Here is a 19035-nt window from a genome sequence, read left to right as displayed (position 1 = left end):
ATTTAAATTATCCTTGACTTTTTATTTTTTGTTCTTAATAAATTATAATTTACACCCTAAAAAACTTTTATTTTAATAATTAATACTTTAAGCCCTTATCCTCTAAAAAATTATACTATCACAACTATATCAACCTACACCACTTGCCTCTTTTAAGGCTGTAAACGGTTCGGTTCGGTTCGGTTAGCTAGAAATTTTGAACGTTTTTCGGGTTTCGGTTCGGTTCGGTTAGTTAAAAATTTTGAACCGTTAAGTTCGGTTACCCGAAAAAGTCGGTTAATTTTGGTTTTATTTTCGGTTAACCATTTATTAAAGTTATGCTAATATAAAGTTTAAGTTTTAATTACAATAGTCAATTTACATTGCATTAATTAATTTTTTTATATATATAATAGTTATTTAACTACATTAATATTTTGTTTTATAAATAAATATACATTTTATTTAATTGTGAACTACTTTTTTCTAACGTTTTATTTATACAATGCAAGTTTCTATCTAAGAGTATCATGATTTACTACTTAAAATGTTTTTTCGGTTCATTTCTTACACCCCTAGCCTCTTTACTTAGATAGAGGTAAGGTCTGCCTACATCTTAACTTCCCCCATACACCGTCGAGGTATTTGGGCTCAAAACTCACGAAAGGCGGCACTGGGCAGTTACTTACTTACTTACTTACCACTTGACACCGCCACCACCACTAATAGTACTATCACCAACACCACTAAACCGTCTTCCCACCACCGCCGCCGCATTACACGAACACCATGCTCGTGGTCTATATAGCATATTGACCCCTCTTTTAAACATTTTTAAATAAATACTTTTATATAACCAATATCTATATCTATATATACTGTTTAATAAAGCAAATAACTTCTTAACAAAAAAGAAACTTTAAATATTCCTTTTAATGTCATTAATTTAAACATCTTCACCTAATATACTTATAATACCATTAATAAAATAATTTACAATATAGATTCATCAACCCTTAAAATAACCACACAACAACCTTTAATATCAATTACTTTTATATCCACTACCATCACCGTCACCGCTGCCGACACTACCACCACCACCTATCGTCATCACCTGCGCCACCTGTCGTCGTCGTATTGTATGGTCATAAGTCTAGTATAGTTAACTACTAATAAACTTGGCCTATCAAAAATGATTTAATAAATTAATTTACAATATTTATTCTTCGATTCCTAAAATTCATTGCCCACTAAAATAAACATGATATAAAAGTATTTTTATTAATTCGAAACTACATCTAAATACGCAAAATGATACTTACATTGTCCAAAATGATTGGATAATTTTAATTAAGAAAATGATAAATTCTCTTAATTCAACATTCTAAAAATTTCCTTAATGCATAATATCACACATGTAAAATCAAAGGATGTGGTGATTAACACATGTCATTTCTTTAAGGAATTATGAGGAATATTAGGTTAAAGTTTAAGAGAACATATCACTTCTCGTTCAATTTTTAGTCTATTGCAGTCATCAATGTTGGAAAGTTCAGTTGTTGGAACCCTGATGACATTCGCAGTAACGAGAGATTGGGTAATCGATGGTTTGTTAATCTTTCTCAGCCTATATGTTAAATCTTGAATGCTTTAAATACTGTTGTCGGAAATATGTCCCATAGGTTGATAATTTTCACAACGTAAATAATAGAGAAAACAAAAAATAATAAACTCAAAATAGGTATAACCTTGAATCAGTATTTTAGACACATCAAATATCTTGTAAACTCGTTATCGTTTTTTTTAATAAAATAGATAGAGATCAAAAGAGAATGCACATTAAGATGAGAGTGTAGAAAAAGATATATATATAATATTATTTTCCTTTCCGGTCTCATTTTATACAAGTCAATAAAAAAATTAAAAAAAGAGTTAATTGCATAAAACGTCCATGTGGTTTACACAAATTTGTGGTTTATGGCCTCTAATTTTTTTAGTGGTTTTCATCCCTGTCGCAAGAATTATTAGCGAATTACGTCATTTTCCTTAACGTCATTTCTTTCTTGCCGTTAACAGGCTGCACGTGCCCCACATGTGAGGGCTTTTTTTGTCTTTTTCTTCCTCACAGGGACGTTTTATGCAACTTGGTGTGCAAACCATAAGGACGTTTTATGCAAATTACATCTTTATTTTTTTTACCTTTTTTTTTTATTTTTCATTTCTATAATTTTTTTAAAAAAGATTATTACTTGTACATGTAACAACTACGACTAAATATCTATGTTATTACCTATACATAAAATGAACTTTCATACCTTAATTAATAAGTGTATTTGGGTATTTATGACAACCATATGAGCCGACACTTGTAAGTGTTTTTAGTTTTTATTATTAAAAAAAAGATTATTACATGTGGTCATGTGGATGTAATTAACAATGGCTAAATATTTATGTTATTAAAAGTTTCGTATAATGTCGATGTCATGTAATGAACTTTCACATCCCGGTTATTGGATGTATTCGACTAGTCAAAAACTTATACGTGGCAGCTTAAATGGTTGTCACATATCAATGTTTTAAATACCGGTAATGCCGTCAGGTATTTACAGGTACCGGAGGGTACCCCGGTATTTTACGTCCGGTATTTTTCCGCTATTTTCACTATATACCGGCCGGTATTTCCGGCATTCCTAGTATATTTCGGTATTACCGTTCCGATGTTTTAAAAAAAAAAGTTGATTTTTTAAAAAATTATTTTTATGATACTATAATGTTTTTTTATTTGTGAAGTTTTTAATACTTATATTTTATTATGAGACACCTATTTGACATTTTTTTTAGTTGATTATAATTGTATTTTACCTTTTTTTATTAAATTGTAACAAGTTTGTATGATTTTTATACCAAAAATAGATTAAATTAAAAATAGTTTTACCGGCCGGTATTTACGGTAATACTGATAATAACGTAAAAAATTTTCACACCGGTATGACTAACGGTTTTTAAAACATTGTCACATATAGTCAAGTACACTCAATAACTGAGTTATGAAAGTTCATCAGATGATATTGACATATACGAGATCTTTAAATAACATAGACATTTAGTTACAGTTAGTTAAATCTACAAGTAATAATTTTTAAAAAAAATATGAGAATGAAGAGAAAAAAAAGATAAAAAGTTATTTTATCTTATGATCCATGTCATAATAACTTAGTATTCCTCCCATTGGATATAGGTAAGAGTTAAAAACGATTAAATACAACGTAAATTAAACTCTTATACTTTTAAGAAAACAGAAAAGTTTAACTTGTAGACCAACGGAACACCATTTCAATGATTTAAATGGACATGTTCGAATAGGAAATAACATTGATCGTATGATTATTTTCTCATAATTAATGTGTTCCTGTGTGTCAAAGGGAGGGAGATGTTCACGGGGGGAGACATGCTTTTAATTTCAAACGATTTCACTTTCCCTTCCATTCTTCTTCTTCTCCTCCAAAATTCCAAAACCTAATAAATAAAAAAAAAGGAATTTTCAATTAACCAAAATCACAACCCATAAATACATAGTTTTGAATTCTCTGAACTATCACTATCATTCATACACACACACACACACACACACACACAAAACAAGGTGAGAAAAAAAGCGTATCTTTTATTATCTCTCTCCACCACCATAAAAAGGTATCTCTTCAACAGCTTATACTGTCCGCTAGTGAGAGAGTGTTTATCAGTCACTTTCTGTATCTATCTTCTCTGTGTCATATACCTTTCCAAAACACCAACTCAGATCCATACATACATACAAACACCTATATGTATCAGAACCCCCCTTCCGGTAAATCCTACTGCTCCTTTTGTAACCGTTTGTGTTTTTTTCTTTCTTTCTTTTACCTTTACTTTTAATTAGTATATTATACTGTCAGTATTTTTCTTTGGACTTTATTCCAAATTTCTTCTTTTTTCTTTTTTTAAAATTTATTTACTCCTATATTATAATTTATTTTTTTTGAATTTATTAGCATTGGCATCTACTATCATTTATTCACTCACTCCGCCATCACTACCAAATCTATTATCATTCATTATTGGCACCCCTATTATTATTATTATTAATTAATGATCAGGTTTTGTTCCGGATTATATGCACTACTGTCTCATAAAGTGTCATTCCAATTTTACTTTGACTTTCTGTCAACGGTTTCTTCTGTATGTTTGTAATATGTAAATGTTAGATCCCATCATCACACTTTACTACTGTATTACACAATTCCATATCAATTATTTTTATTACCACTTATTAATAATAAATCCCCACATAATTTCAATAATCTGGAACATATAGATACAGTATAATCTGTATCTATAGTAGGAGGCTAGGATTTGGATATGGAGGGAAGAGTGAGGAAGTATGGGAACAATCAGCATCACCAATTGAGTCCAGATAGAGCTAAAGTATGGAAGGAAAGGTCTCCCAAGTACCACCAACGCCAGCCGGAAGTCGAGCCGGAGAACGAATTGGAATGCAAGGGTCGAAAAGTACCGGTGGTGTATTATCTGTGCCGAAATCGACAGCTTGAGCATCCGCATTTTATCGAAGTGCCCCTCGCGTCGTCCGAAGGTCTTTTCTTGAGAGGTATGTGTAGATAGTTGAATCATGCATTGTGTGTATTTGTGTGTTTTTTTTAATGAAATAGTGGTAGAATGCAGAAGTTTGACTTTTGGGGAATATTTGATTGTAGATGTGATTGAGAAGCTTAATGGTTTGAGAGGAAGGGGTATGGCTTCTATGTATGCCTGGTCTTGCAAGAGGTTAGTTTGTTCGTTTTCCATAACTAAGACTTGTATTTCGTTTCGAGGTTGTTTTAACTTTAACTCATGTTCATATGGGTTCTTGATGATACAGGAGCTACAAGAATGGATTTGTATGGCATGATCTTTGTGAAGACGACTTGATTCTTCCGGCCAATGGGAACGAATATGTCCTCAAAGGTTCTGAGCTTGTTGATGAAGCTAATTCAGGTGCATAACCATCTTCTCATATGTAAAGTAGGCATTTTATATATATATATATATATTAAAGATTCTTGGTATTTTGACAAGTTTGGATATCTGGAATGGTTTCTTAGTAGTTAACAATGAAAGTTTGTAACGTTGTCTGCTTAAGAACATAAACCGGTTTAATATCCAAGAATTATGGGCTTGCTGCCTATTTAAAGATAATACCAGGGTCGAATTCCTGCTGTTAACAATGAAAGTTCGTAACTTTTTGTCTTTTAGGCTCTCTCCTAGGATGATATCTTCATACATGTCAATAACACTGACTTTTGCAAAGTAATATGTTCGCAGGGCGTTTTACTCCTGTAAAGTTGCAGAGTTTAAAACAATTACCAGAACCACCGTCTGCAAGGAGTCAGGATGACTCATCTTCGTCAACAAGCTTGAGCGGAAGAGAGACTAAAAATTCTCAGGATGATGAACTATCTCCTCCTGTTCGCCTTTCTAGTTCGTCTGGTGTGTCCCCAGAGTCTAGAGGTGGGAAAAGCACAACATCAAATGGTTGTCTTAGCGTCATGGAATACAAGATCTACAAAAGTGATGGTCTTGCTGATGCTTCCACTCAAACAGAGGAAAACATTAGAGCTAATAAAGCTCGAGAAACCTGCACACGTGGGGTTTCAACTGATGACGTGACATTAGAAGCTTTAAAAAACGAGTCTTCTCAAAACCATCCCCCTTGTGCTAATGATAATTCTGAAATACAAATAGATCCATCCCCTCCATCGACATCCAGTGCAGGATCATCTGGTGGAAAAACCGAGACCTTGGAGTCTCTAATTAAAGCTGATGCTAGTAAATTCAGTAGTTTTAGAAGACTAGACGAAGGTCAAATGCCAGTCAATACAAAGCTCAGGGCTACAGAAATGCTAATGCAACTGATCTCGTGTGGGTCAATATCGGTTAAAGATCACAGCTTTGGCCTAATTCCATCTTACAAGCCAAGATTCTCGGATTCAAAATTTCCATCACCATTATTCTCGACATCTGTAATGTTGGGCGAGCTTGATTGCTTGCCAGATAATCCAAAGTTTATGAGCATGAGGTTAGAAGACAAGGAATACTTCAGTGGGAGTTTAGTGGAGACAAATATGATGAAAGAAGAAGGCGTGCCAGCCCTAAAAAGATCATCTTCTTACAATGCTGACAGGTTTGTTTTCCATGATCCTGATAGGCTCTTGAAATTGATTTCTCATTTAGATCAAACCGTACTCAAATCATGTCATATCTTAAAACCCATCTGCTCGAAGACAAATACGAGACTTGTATATAGAGGTGGCAAGATGGATGGGTCAGACGGTTGGGTAAATAGTTCAAATAGATTTAGCATTAGTGGCTCAAAATTGAATGGGTCGGGTTGGGTAGACCCACAAATATCATTTCATCAATTTGTAATGGATATTATTACTTTAATTAAGATTACTGAACCAAAGCTATTACAATAATAATCTAAATCTTAAATAAAGTGATTTAGGAAGTTGTATGCATATAAAGTAGACCACTGCGAATATCACGTGTTTGACCCATTCCACCAATTTGATCCATTTCAGATCAAACACAGCCCAAATCGACTCATTCAGTAAATGGGTCGAAATTGCCACCTCTGGTTATATATCATTCTGAGAAGGGAGATCTTGTAATGCAGGACTAATAATGGCGATCACGTTTTAGATAAAGAAGCAACAACAACTCGCACAAAGTGCATACCAAGATCACTTAAGGTCTCACTCAGTAGACACCCAAAAAGTGAATCAATGAGATCCCCGATTTCTGATGGTCCAAGAATCTCATCTGGGGCAGGCCCTAGTTCAAGAATTGTATCACCGTGTCCCTCCAACTGCAGTAGCAAAAGAATGACAGGGCAATGCTCGTCGAAGAAACAATCTGGCAGATTAGAGTCTTTCCGGGAAGAGAAGGACAATGTGATCAAAATTGAAGAAAGTTAAGTCATAACTAATAATCACATGGTTTAATGAAACATAATAAATAAGGAACTGTTATTTTAGGTCATATCGGTTGAGATCTTTTGTGATTTCCTCCTAACAGGCTTGCTTCTGGAGCTCGGGTTATCATCCACTCGGAAGCACCTTATGAAACTGAAGGTAACTCGTAATGGAATTGTAGACCAATCAAAATAGTTTTCGAATTAATGTTAATTAGTCTAATTAGGCAATCAGAATTTGTCGGTGGGTATTTTAGTAGATATTGTCTGTGAATCTGAAAGAGAAGAGAATCAAAATATCCAAGAAAAAAGGTGATTAATTAAAGTATTTTGTGGGGTGCCACTTGAGTGCCCTACCCTTTTTTGCTTCTTGGTCTGCTTTTCTATAGTTTTACTTTTTGCCTTTACAACTAATACTACTATAGATGCAATCCTCAGATTTTGCTTCCTTCATGGTATATATTCTATTGGCTCCTTTTGGCATCCAGAGGCCTTTTTTAATTCACTTGTTTATATTGCTCAACAAGATTAAGCAAGTAAAGGAAACAAAAATGATAAAGTTTAGTTATGTATCCAATACTGGAAATAACCACTAGTGACTAGGTATCCCATAGTTTTCATAAGAGTTCTCAGTTTTGAGCTTCATTACTTGAACCTCTTGGGGCGGTAAAGAAAAAGATTCAAAAACGGTCTTGGAAGTCCCAGGATGAATCTGAGTCAAAAACTTGATTCACTGAATAACTTGAACAAGCGGTTTGGTTTTTGTGATATATGCTGAATGCTATTCTGTATCGTTTTCCATCGAAGGCTGATAATTAATGCCCAATTGACTTAGTTTTGGATCTAGTACAAGAATCATCCTACTTTTGCATTATTATTGTTAGGCTGCAAGTCATTTCTATTTTCTATAGATGTGACTTGTGACAATATAAGTTTTAATGATCATTAGATTAAACATTCTTTTGATTAATATGCACATTATCATTTATTTATGATTTTGTATAGTTAGCTTTGTAAAAATAATAATACAGTGTCAACTGTTATATACTGTAATAGTCAACATAGATGATTATATTTGTTTGAATTGACTGCCACTAATTTGTGTTGTATATGTATTCGTGAAATGTTGTCATTAGGGAAAGATCTAATCTGAGTCATTTGACTTGATAGGTCACAGCACATAGGATTCTCTGTTAAAAGCTAATCTCAAAGTCAATATCTTCTAAAGTTGTTGCCATTTTGGCTGTACATGGTACACTTTTTTTGAAAACAGGAAAACCAAATATTAAATTGTGATAAGGGCATGTACTATAGTATAACAAACTCGAATAAACCAACAGCAATAAAAACCATATGGTTAATAGATATTACAGTACTGTGTTCGAGTATTTGTTAGGTGTTGGAAAGGATTCCCATACAAAATTGTTATTGCCACCCCCATTAAACAACTCGTGCTTCCCCACATGTTTTGTACTATTGTGATTCAATAAGTTTGGCCTGAGATGTTCTTAGTTATGGACTTGTGAGTTATGAACGTCAATTTCTATCAATCTATCTATTTTTAAGGATAACAATAGCCCGAGTGAGAACTCCCAAGCCGAATCTGTACCCAATTCTTGAATGGGGTATGGGGCCATTGGGGAGGTAAGCTATAGACAGTTTTACCTCTATCTCTATTTTTAAGTAGATAAATGCTTTGTACTTGTATCCCTGATTCATTCGATTTAAATTATTTCTTCAGACCCAAGATGATTGTGTATCACTGTATCAGACAATAATACAATTACGTTTTTAGCGTATAATCAATACAAATTTACAACCATCATAACATTCGTGTGATGCGGCGGGAATAACTATTTTTTATTGGTGGCCTTCCGATGACTTTTTATATTGATTCTCGCAGGTGGTTTACCATGAATAGATATTGATGGTCAATGAGCTTATGTAAAGCCATACTCACGAACCAAGTCAGATTACAATACTAACCAATTATTACTTCAAATGAGAACATGTAAAAAATCAATACAACTGCCGGAAAATAATTCCTTTATTGTAAAAGACTCGATTGTCCCCAAAATTGGAAAGGAATCTAATCACATTTATTTTAATTTTTTATATAAAAAATATGTTTGTAAAAATTTGTTTATAGAATGTTTGTAAACCGAGAATGATTTAATAATTATCTTTTTGTACATGAACTCACTAGTATGGACATTGGGATGATAATGCTCGACATGACACTAACTTGGGCCAGAAATAAACATGCTTGGGTTGAGACTAAACGAAATTTGGGTCATAAAGAGTCGACAAAAATATTTTCTAGTCTGATCTCTTGCACAAATTTATAAAGTTATATGTTACACGGCATTTCTATAACGTTAACCCATTTCAATGCGTCGCTCACGCCTAAACCCCACATTTTTGAACCCTAAAATTATATATTTGATTCAATATTCACAACAGGCCGTGTATATATAGTAGCTAGTTGTGATCCTGCGGTCCGGAAAAGTTTCGATCAAAAAGCCTAAACATTCATCTCCTTTAAACACCATCGATGATGATCAGAATATCAAAGAAGAAGAAGATATCATTAACAAATTACCCGATGAACTTATGATCAGAATGTCACGAATCCTGTCTCTACTTCCCGATGCAGACGCTAATCGAAACCGCATAGTATCAACCAAGTGGAACCATCTCTCGTCAGCATTCCTTCCAAATCTCCATTTCATTATGAAAAATGGATGGTCAGTTAATCAAATGAAAAGGTTTTACAAGGCAGTTGATCAAACCCTAGCTTTACGTGCATGCGTACCCATACATAAGTTATTTCTAAAATGTACGTATAACTGCGATGATACTCGCGTTTTAAATTGGATTCATAACGCTATTGATGAATGTAAAGTTCAAGAAATGGATATCTTGATTCCGTAGTCAATTACTGTTACTAGGTGGTTAATGTTTAGTAAATCTTGTTGGGATTTGTTTAAGGCTTGTAATACACTCGTTGGGTTAACTTTAGGAGGCGGATTTGTGATAGACGTGTCTAATAAAACCGAGTTGTTAATTTTCCGTTGTTTAAAGAAAATCCATCTTGAAAATGTTGGGTTATGTGTCGTTTGCAAATTTGGTTTCTGGTTGGTCTGTTTTAGAGGAACTGGTTTTTGAGAGAAAAGGCCGGCCTGACGATGTGCACACCTTTAGGATATTTTCGTCTTCGTTGAAGAGATTAAGGTTAAGTTTTAGTATGGATTTTGGATGGTTTGATGATGTTGAGATTGATGCTCCTAAATTGGAATACGTTTACATTTCGGATAATGTGGCCATATCCTACTATTTGACGAATAGTCTATTGTCGCTTGTTGAAGCTCACATTAGCATCACTGAAGCCGTTGATGTGTTCTTTCAAAGCCTCTCGTCTGTTATAATATTAACATTGACCCATTCAACTGTTATGGTAACTAACCATCCAAATTTTGTTTAAACTTGAGTAGAGAATTAATTTAGCTTTAATTAAGACGATAACTGCTGTTTGGTTTTTGGGCGCTGCAGGCTCTTACCAGATATCGGGGAGATGATATTTACATGTATGTACGCGTCGTTCCCTAAATTGGTGAAACTTGAGATTAGTGTCCAGTGGTTCAATGGCTGGAAATATCTTATGCTCTCTTAAACTCTACACCTAGTCTTGAACATATTACCTTTTCTGATGTAAGTTCAATTCATCTGTAGCACATTCTTTTAATTTTTTTTTAGACAAACTAAATCCTTGTACATATGTGTGTTAATTGATCTCTGAACTTTTTGGATAATGGAGTCTTTCCAGAACACTTGTGTAGAAGTAAGGTTTTATAGTCTTGTTTGGGAAACCTGTACATAGCGGTTTTACACATAACATATTAGTTCCCCGGCTTGTTCAACAAATTGTTTGAGAACGAATTAATGCCATTTATCCAAAAAAATTCATGACTCTTCTTCAGCAGCCTAAGAATTTATCTTTATTTGTTTGCTGCCTGTTGTTAGGGGCTTCCGTGCCATTTAGATTTCAGAGGTATTGTCAACATGGCTAATGCACCAGCTTGCTTGCGTATGAAGGTCAAGGAAATCATATTACGTAATCAGAAACCTGTACAACAGGAAGAGTTGCCGTGTATAATGTATCTGCTGAAACACAGAGCTAATTTGGAGTAGACGTTCACTATAAACTCTTATGTTAGTAAATAAGTAATATGATGAAAGATTTGCAGTTATTAGAGTGTCAGCGTGGCTCCAGTTTATGTAAGATTAAATTCCTTTATCCTCCTAGCTCATACACATCATCAATGACTTTGTTTAGAATATAGTTGAAAGCCAAGTTTTTTTCAACTGAAACCATAGTTGATGTTTTTCCTAATTAACTCCTGCTGATCTGAATAATCATAAATTAAGTTGGACACACTACTTGTCAGAGGTGTCAATTAAAAGATTACTGACATTGATCTTTATAATTGGTTGTTACTTATTTGATGATGGCGTTTTTTGTTCGTGTCTTGTTGTATAATGTTTGTGAAGATGCACATTTGTCTAGTAAATCTATATGACACATTCAATATGTAGGCTATTGAATTGTTTTCAGAACGTGAAGATGATTATCCTCCGCCCAAATCAAAATTATTATTTGTATCGGTAATCAACAATATAAGCTTGATCTAGGCTTGTATCAGCAATGAAAATTTGTTCTTAATATCAAGATATAGGGCGGTAAAGAATTTAGATTTATATCAAATGATGTAAAATCAGATAATTTGAAAAAAAAAGTCAAGTTTTCATTTATTCATCCAGATGATCTGATCAGTTAGTTTTTTAGGAGTAACTTTTTATTGGGACTTGGTGGCCCTTTACAAAGTGTTTAGTGGTTGATTCAAAACTGTTCTCCAAACATGAGTTTCATTTTAGTTACCCTTTTTTGGCAATGAATTCAGTTGCAAATTGCTGCATATAGTTAATTATAGAATGCAATGATCAATGAGACTGACTACAAAGGGGCTGTTTATTTTTCCAGTGAATCGACAAATAATTAGAGTGCTTTGAAGATAACTAATATGCAGAGGGGTCAACTCTGCTTTGGGGTTAGTCCTTTATTAGAGTCTATAATAATATAGAGGCGCATGTTTTGGCTAGTCGACGAGTTAGTTATCGTGAGCTCACCTGTGGGGTTCTATGTAAGCTCTAGGATTATTGTATCATCATTTTGAGTCTTGATATGAAAAAAATGCATAAAGAATCTACAGTTATATCAGTTGTTGTACAGTGCCCAGAATGGAGATTTTTTATAGTTCGTTGTTGGTTTGTGTTCTTTTTTCTATTTTCAGAACCCATAGCGTGAAATTTTCAAATATATGGAGTCTGATTAAGCGCAGTGAATATACCTTTTATGTTCTTTTGGCTTTTCTTTTTCTTTTGCAGATTTTCCTGTTGCTTTCATTGAGAAAAATACAAAGAAGATGAAGAAGGAAAACATTCACACCAACACAAGGAATTTACGATCTTCAATACATTAATTTCACCAAACTCTCATTAATCTAAACAGTATCATTCATCTTACACCTACTAATAATTTTAATCATGTGAATAAAACAAAGCCTCAAAGTTTAAATGGTTTCTATGATGTTACTTTTTTTCTTTTCTTTCTTTTATTGAAATTGAAATGTATGATTAACTCGTGAATATTGAGAAGTCTATCATACGTTATCACTAAAATTTGTGCACTAAAGAGCCCTCACGCATAATAGATCCCAAATTTAAATCTTTCTAATGAGAAACCGATATCACCCAAAATTGAATAGACATATGGTAATTCAAACCTATTATCTTGCCTCACCATTTAAGTCATTTGAAATTAAAGATTTGGACCCACAACATTTTATCTTTATCTTTATATACATATAAATAGTTATTAATTAAATATACGTGCACTAAAAGTCGTATCCATCTTTTTCCCGCTTAACAATTACATTACCAGTGAGATAACTATAAGATCTGAGTTGGTGTTATAAAGATACTCGTAATATTTAATAGCTAATGGAGTATAATTAATAATAAGTGTGATAATCTTAATTTCGATACTCACTACGCAAATAAGCAAGTAAAATCAAGATTTGAATCCATTGTATTCCATCTTCTTTCATAAGCAAAACTTTATATGCAAACCAAACTTGTAAAACTAATATTTTGTTCAACAACAAAATTAAGTTTTCCAATAGTAATAAGTAATAACCCACAATGTTTAGCGTGGCATGTGAAAAACGATTATGGGCCACACAAAATGACATGAGAGGTGGGCCAATGATATAGGACCAACTTGTTGGGTACAAACTCATGATCACTGATTCACTGCTCCTCCTTTATTTATTTGGGACTTAAAGAAGAGGACCAAGTTGCTTCGTACAAAACACGGGCCATAAATGATATGTGTTTATAATGACCCAAAAAAAGCATGCTACAAGCAGGAGACTAGGAGCGTAGCCTGATTGATTACACATGAAATTAAAGAGATTTTGTATAGAGTCTATAGGTAATATGAATGAATAGAATTCAGGACTTATATTACAAGTTACTGGGAGATTTGTAAACGTAATAATAAGTCGCTTAATAATAATAAAATAAAGTAAAAAGTATAAAATAAATAAATTAAAAAAGAGAATTAGTGAACTTCATGTGTTACTTTTTTTACATATATAGTTTTAGTATGGTTTTAGACCAACTTTTAAGAAGATGTATTATTTTTCGTAATAAAAACATTTACACTTTTACGGTTCGGATTTCATCAAAGTTTCTAGTAAGAGTTATGAAATGTAAAAGATGCTTTCAAGTCAGGGGCCCAAACAAAAAGGCGATCAAATCATTGCCTAAAAATGACAAAAATTTCACGCCACGTAAAACATAAAATTTAATAAACCAATGAAAGGTAAATGATAAAGAAATTTGCTAAAAGAAAAAAGATGAAATTCAAAAAAAAAATCTCAAGAGGTTTTGTTAGGTCCCAAACAACTCTAAGTAATTAGTAATATATTATGTTGAATGATCAATTTCACAAAAACTTCTTGTTTGTGAAATAGCAAAAACACCCAAAGATACAATAAAAGCGTGAAATGATCAATTAGGTTTCACAAACTGCATTAAAAAATCTTGTTTGCGAAATAATAAAAACACACAAAGACAACTTTTTATGTTTTTCAATGTCGTATTGTTATTTTACTAAGTCTTGAATATGATCATTCTCCAATTGAACTGCAGATATGTTTAGTTAGTTTTGTTTATCGAACTCACAAAGTAAGATACTAATATAATATTCCTAATATCCTAATATGATCATTTCCTAACATTTGCCTTCCAAAAATCAATTAATATAATACTCCTAATCTATTTTACCTCAATAAGTTAATACGAAAACGATTGAGCACTATTTTATTCTAATATACTTTGACAATATGAATGAACAAATGTGGTCATGCCATCACGATTCATCTCAATATAATTAAATCAATTGCTATAAGTAATTGAATTAATCAACCATCTTTGATTTATTGAACTATTATAATTATAATTTGATGTATACTCGTGATGACTTTGCTAAGTTATCATGTTATAGAACTAAATGTTGATGAATTCAGTTACTTATGACAATTATGATGATTATTTAATGTTGATAAATGATTATTTATAGTTTTATTTCATGTGCTAAAAAATGTAGAAGAACATATTTGTTTATATTATCTGAAGAGAATAATTATAATTAATGACTCATATTCAAATTTACGCCGCGCTACCTTAGATGAAAATGGTTTTAGACTTTCCCTCATCTTTCAATGTAATCTTAGGACAAGTATCCATACCTTCTATATAAACAAACTACCCATCCCCAAATTAAACACTCTACCTTTAAATTTCATATTTTATCCTTATAATTTACACTTTTCCAAACACTTTATTTTTGAATTTCCTAAAACACCCTTAAAAAAATCTTATGCATCTACGTATATATCATTCATTTTTTTGAATAAAGATGTTTATGCGTGTAGGTAATGGATATTGTGGTATGTTGATGTTTGCAGGTTGTTCACTATGTATAGTCATATAGATTGAAAGTAGTTTTTTTTTAAATTTTATTTTAGTCTTTATAACGCTGTTTTGATAAAGGTTAGTTGATGTAGAAGACAAGATCTCAATTTAATTTCTATATTCGATTAAAACTATTAGCCGCATCACGTGTATTTCTATTCAATACAGCCCCTTGTTTTTTGCTCATGATACCCCCACATTTAACCGCTTTTTTTTTCCAGATGTGTCGCTGCAACGCGCGGGTATCCCTCTAGTTATGTCATATTATGAGCTCCGATATAAGTATTTTTTTTTTCTTTTGAATCAGATAGACCAAATTATTAACTTCCTTAAGTTTGTAAAAACATTTATATGTAATTCCTTTTATACATTAAATAAATAAATAAAACGCCAATAATAATATTTTACCAATTTATAAGACACTTGATTCAAATATTCAATAAGGTCATATTTCCACAATAAAACAATTCAAATTTAATTTAATACAATAAGAAAATGCAATTACAAGGCAAACATGCAACATCAACTCATAGGAAGAAGACAAATACTCATATAATTAACAAAGGCACAAATGCCTCTTTTTCACATATCTTAGAAATCGGACCCTGGCAATGGCTCATGTCCGGTGCGGGTAATGAAGACGAGCTCATACAGAGCTCCAGCGATCCCACCACCAATAAGGGGCCCAGCCCAGTAAATCCAGTGGCATCCAAAGTCCAAACTAACCACAGCAGGCCCAAAGGCTACAGCGGGGTTCATGGAGGCACCAGTAAATGCACCACCAGCTAGAATGTTGGCACCCACAATTAAACCGATTGCCAAGGGTGCAATGATGCCGATATCACCCTTTTTAGGGTCGATGGCAGTGGCGTAGACGGTGTAGACTAGCCCAAAAGTCATGACGATCTCGAACACAAGGGCGTTCCATACGGATACACCCTCGCTCAATGCGAATCCGCTTGTCGTCTGGAAACACCAAAAAAGTAATTAGATTCTTTTTTTTTGTCACTTAATTGTAGAGTAATTGAACAAATATAGATTGTTTTCAAAAGTTAATATAATAAAGGTGTTGTTAACAATGTTTAATAATGATTTACTTTACAAGTCGATACAAAATCTTGACATTATTGATTTTCATTTTCAATCTCATCGTACGTACCTACCTCTCTGAAAATATTTAATTGAAATTTAAATTAAAATAACTAATAAACTAAGATATACCTAACATCAATTATCCTCTCCATTCTAGAAAGTGCAAGACACACGTTTTTTCTTTTACCTAAAGAAATAATATCGAATATGATGGTGAAAATGAAATAAATTACAAATGACACTTTCTTATTCAAAACCAAATTATCTCCTATTTTATTTCATAAAACCAAAAAGAAAAATGATTAATCAAAATGTTGAATTCCTTTAAAATTTAACGGTTTTGACTTTTTGACCCGTATATTATCTGCATAAAAAAAACACACAACGGATCGTATGTTAGTTTTAGTTAATCAATCCGGGTTTAACCCGGACATGTTAATTAAAATTTTAAAATATAAAATAAATTAAAACTTTTTATGTAATATCTGTTTTTAAAACATTATAACTTGATATAAATCTAATAGTTCAATTAAAACAATAATTATATAGTTAATAAATCAACTAAATAAAAAAAATACATTTTATTTCTAATAATATTATATAAGAGAGATTTTTTATTCTTTAAATAAATTATTGATATTTTAATTAAACATGAAAATTAAAGAATTATTTCTATTTTATTTATATATATATATATATATATGACATCATAATTAAATAAAAAAATTTTTTAAGTGAAATATGGATTTAACACATTAAAATCTTTAATATTACTTTTGTTTTGGGACTATTTACATTTTGGATGCTTCTAAGCAAACTTTTTGTACACATCTTTTCAAAGTAGTGACTTGTAACAATTATTTATGTCTACATCAAATTGATGTTACATTATTAATTAATCAATCTACATACCAGAACATTTGTCTGCAACCCAGATCTTCTAGTGTATACATTAGAAGTTTGTTGTACGTATCACACTCTTTTTTTTTTATAATATAAAATGAGAGATTAATAGGTATGTTTTGTTACAAAAATTTCGAGCTAGGAGCTGAAGTTTAAAAACGAGACTAGGAATTAGGTTTCTATTTTAACCATTTAATTTTAAAGACTTTTTATGGCTTTTCAAAGATTCTTTAAAACCTTCAAAAGCCCTTTACCAAACAGACCGATTGTTTAATTTGTTGAATATGTTTTGGGCCGCTTACTAAAATTGCTTATTCGTTTGTTAAACTATATTGTAGTAAATCTGTCATGACTCGTCTATAACAATGTTGTATATAGTTGTATAGTTTTATCAATAATAACTTTTTAATATAAGAGTGTCTCATTTACTCCTTCGGTCTCAAATCAACCTTTACATGGATTATTATTTTTAAAATTTAACAATTAAGTCAAAATATTCTTATTGGTGTGTAGACTTTAGTACGTTTATTATGAGACAAGGAAATTTTAGGCCACGGGAAATTAAACGTACGTGAATGTGAAAAAGATGGATTAATTAAGATCCTTTTAATTTTAAGTTGAAATCAACTTGATGGATCCCGCTGAAAGGTATCGTGAGTGGGGGAAAAAAAACCAGGTTCTTAACTTTGATTAATTAAAATGATTATCGATTATATCATGTTGTTTCTAACTTTAATTTAGACGATCTTGATAAAATAAAATAAAAAATGATCAAACTTACCAAACCGCCAGTTGAGAAAAAGAGAAGCAAGCAAGCAACAACGGAACCAAGAAGCTGGGCAATGATGTAACCGATGGCACGGAGCAAAGTAATGTTACCACCAACAAAGGCCCCAAAAGTAACAGCCGGGTTCACATGTCCACCAGATATATTGGCACTAATGGATACCGCCACAAACAAGCCCAAAGCATGAGAAAGTGCAGCCGCAACTAGCCCAGAAGGTGTAGGTGGCCCACCATCAGTCAGCTTCCCATAAGCCATTCCTGAACCTTGTCCTGCAAACACAAATATAAGCGCACTTATGAACTCTGCCACAAATGTCTTGATGGCACCTGGGTGTGTGAGCTCATCTTGGTAGCGACCAATGGCTACACGGTCAACTAGCTGGCGGTGGATTGGTGGCATTTTAATTTGGTCGAAATTAAGTTAATTTGAACTAGTGGCAGATTAAAAGAGCGTGTGTTTGAACTTTGAAGAGGCGTCGAGTCACTGCATATGCATGAGTGATATATATCGATGACCACCGGTTTATATTGATGAGGTTGGTTTGTTTCGGTGACTGGTGTAGCCGGTTGCCGGTTATGTTTTATTAGAAGGTTTGTTACAAAAGGGTTATTTGATATTGTGACCCTGTAGGTTTTACTGCAGTAGCAGTTATAGTCCATGCACTTTTTTATTTGTTCATGTAAAGGTATAGTTGGTTTTGTTGCTTGAAGTTTTTGATTTATTGTTTATTAGTTTGTCTTATTTGGTTCAAAAATAATTGAGTTACAATGATATCAATTATTTGATGAGAACAAATGAAATTTAGTAATTTATATTGTTTTAATAATTTATTTAATTAATGTCTTATTTTTTATGTCAATGATAATCCATTCATACTTTCTTATCTAGCTAATCAACCCGGGTCCCGAGTTAACTTATAAATGCTTTGCAAATAAACCGGAAATTACCTTGGTAGCTTTAAAATGTGTTGTCATATTAAAATATATAAAAGTAGCGTTAAATAAGTTGAAAGGTTGTAATAAGCCATATAAAAAACGAAAGTAAACGGAAACAAAAGTTGTGTAATTGTGGATACACGTTGAAACACATACGGTTGTAAAAGCAAAAAATTAAAACCGTTATCCCAAAAGGCATCATAGTTTTCGGCTTATTATAAAGAGAA

The 19035-nt window shown here is 32.4% G+C and overlaps 2 protein-coding genes across 2 annotated transcripts; one reads left to right on the top strand and one right to left on the bottom strand.

Moving 5' to 3' along the window:
• Positions 1-3421: 3421 nt before the first annotated feature.
• Positions 3422-9075, top strand: LOC122586114 (protein SOSEKI 3). The gene is made up of 8 exons (XM_043758222.1): positions 3422-3829; positions 4337-4627; positions 4734-4803; positions 4898-5013; positions 5341-6199; positions 6695-6991; positions 7096-7151; positions 8895-9075. Exons 2-8 carry the CDS (start codon positions 4381-4383, stop codon positions 8906-8908), a joined length of 1659 nt encoding a protein of 552 aa, XP_043614157.1. The 5' UTR covers positions 3422-3829; positions 4337-4380; the 3' UTR covers positions 8909-9075.
• Positions 9076-15524: 6449 nt separating this feature from the next.
• Positions 15525-18378, bottom strand: LOC122585764 (aquaporin TIP1-3-like). Its single transcript, XM_043757887.1, has 2 exons — positions 17868-18378; positions 15525-16057 (listed from the first exon to the last, which is right to left on the bottom strand). The coding sequence occupies exons 1-2, from the start codon at positions 18270-18272 to the stop codon at positions 15683-15685; spliced, it is 780 nt and encodes a 259-aa protein (XP_043613822.1). The 5' UTR covers positions 18273-18378; the 3' UTR covers positions 15525-15682.
• Between the last annotated feature and the right edge of the window lie 657 nt (positions 18379-19035).

This window comes from Erigeron canadensis, chromosome 1 (genome assembly GCF_010389155.1).
Source record: "Erigeron canadensis isolate Cc75 chromosome 1, C_canadensis_v1, whole genome shotgun sequence".
NCBI lineage: Eukaryota > Viridiplantae > Streptophyta > Magnoliopsida > Asterales > Asteraceae > Erigeron > Erigeron canadensis.
The sequence above is the reverse complement of the archived record's forward strand: the minus strand, read 5'-3'. Positions and strand labels throughout refer to the sequence as shown.

Excerpts from the sequence above, each read along its gene's own strand:
- LOC122585764 (XM_043757887.1), bottom strand. The coding sequence starts at position 18,272 with ATGCCACCAATCCACCGCCAGCTAGTTGACCGTGTAGCCATTGGTCGC. Across the intron at positions 16,058-17,867 it reads TTTTCTCAACTGGCGGTTTG|ACGACAAGCGGATTCGCATT; the intron begins GTAAGTTTGATC and ends TGGTGTTTCCAG.
- LOC122586114 (XM_043758222.1), top strand. The coding sequence starts at position 4,381 with ATGGAGGGAAGAGTGAGGAAGTATGGGAACAATCAGCATCACCAATTG. Across the intron at positions 4,804-4,897 it reads TATGCCTGGTCTTGCAAGAG|GAGCTACAAGAATGGATTTG; the intron begins GTTAGTTTGTTC and ends TTGATGATACAG. Across the intron at positions 6,200-6,694 it reads TCTTCTTACAATGCTGACAG|GACTAATAATGGCGATCACG; the intron begins GTTTGTTTTCCA and ends CTTGTAATGCAG.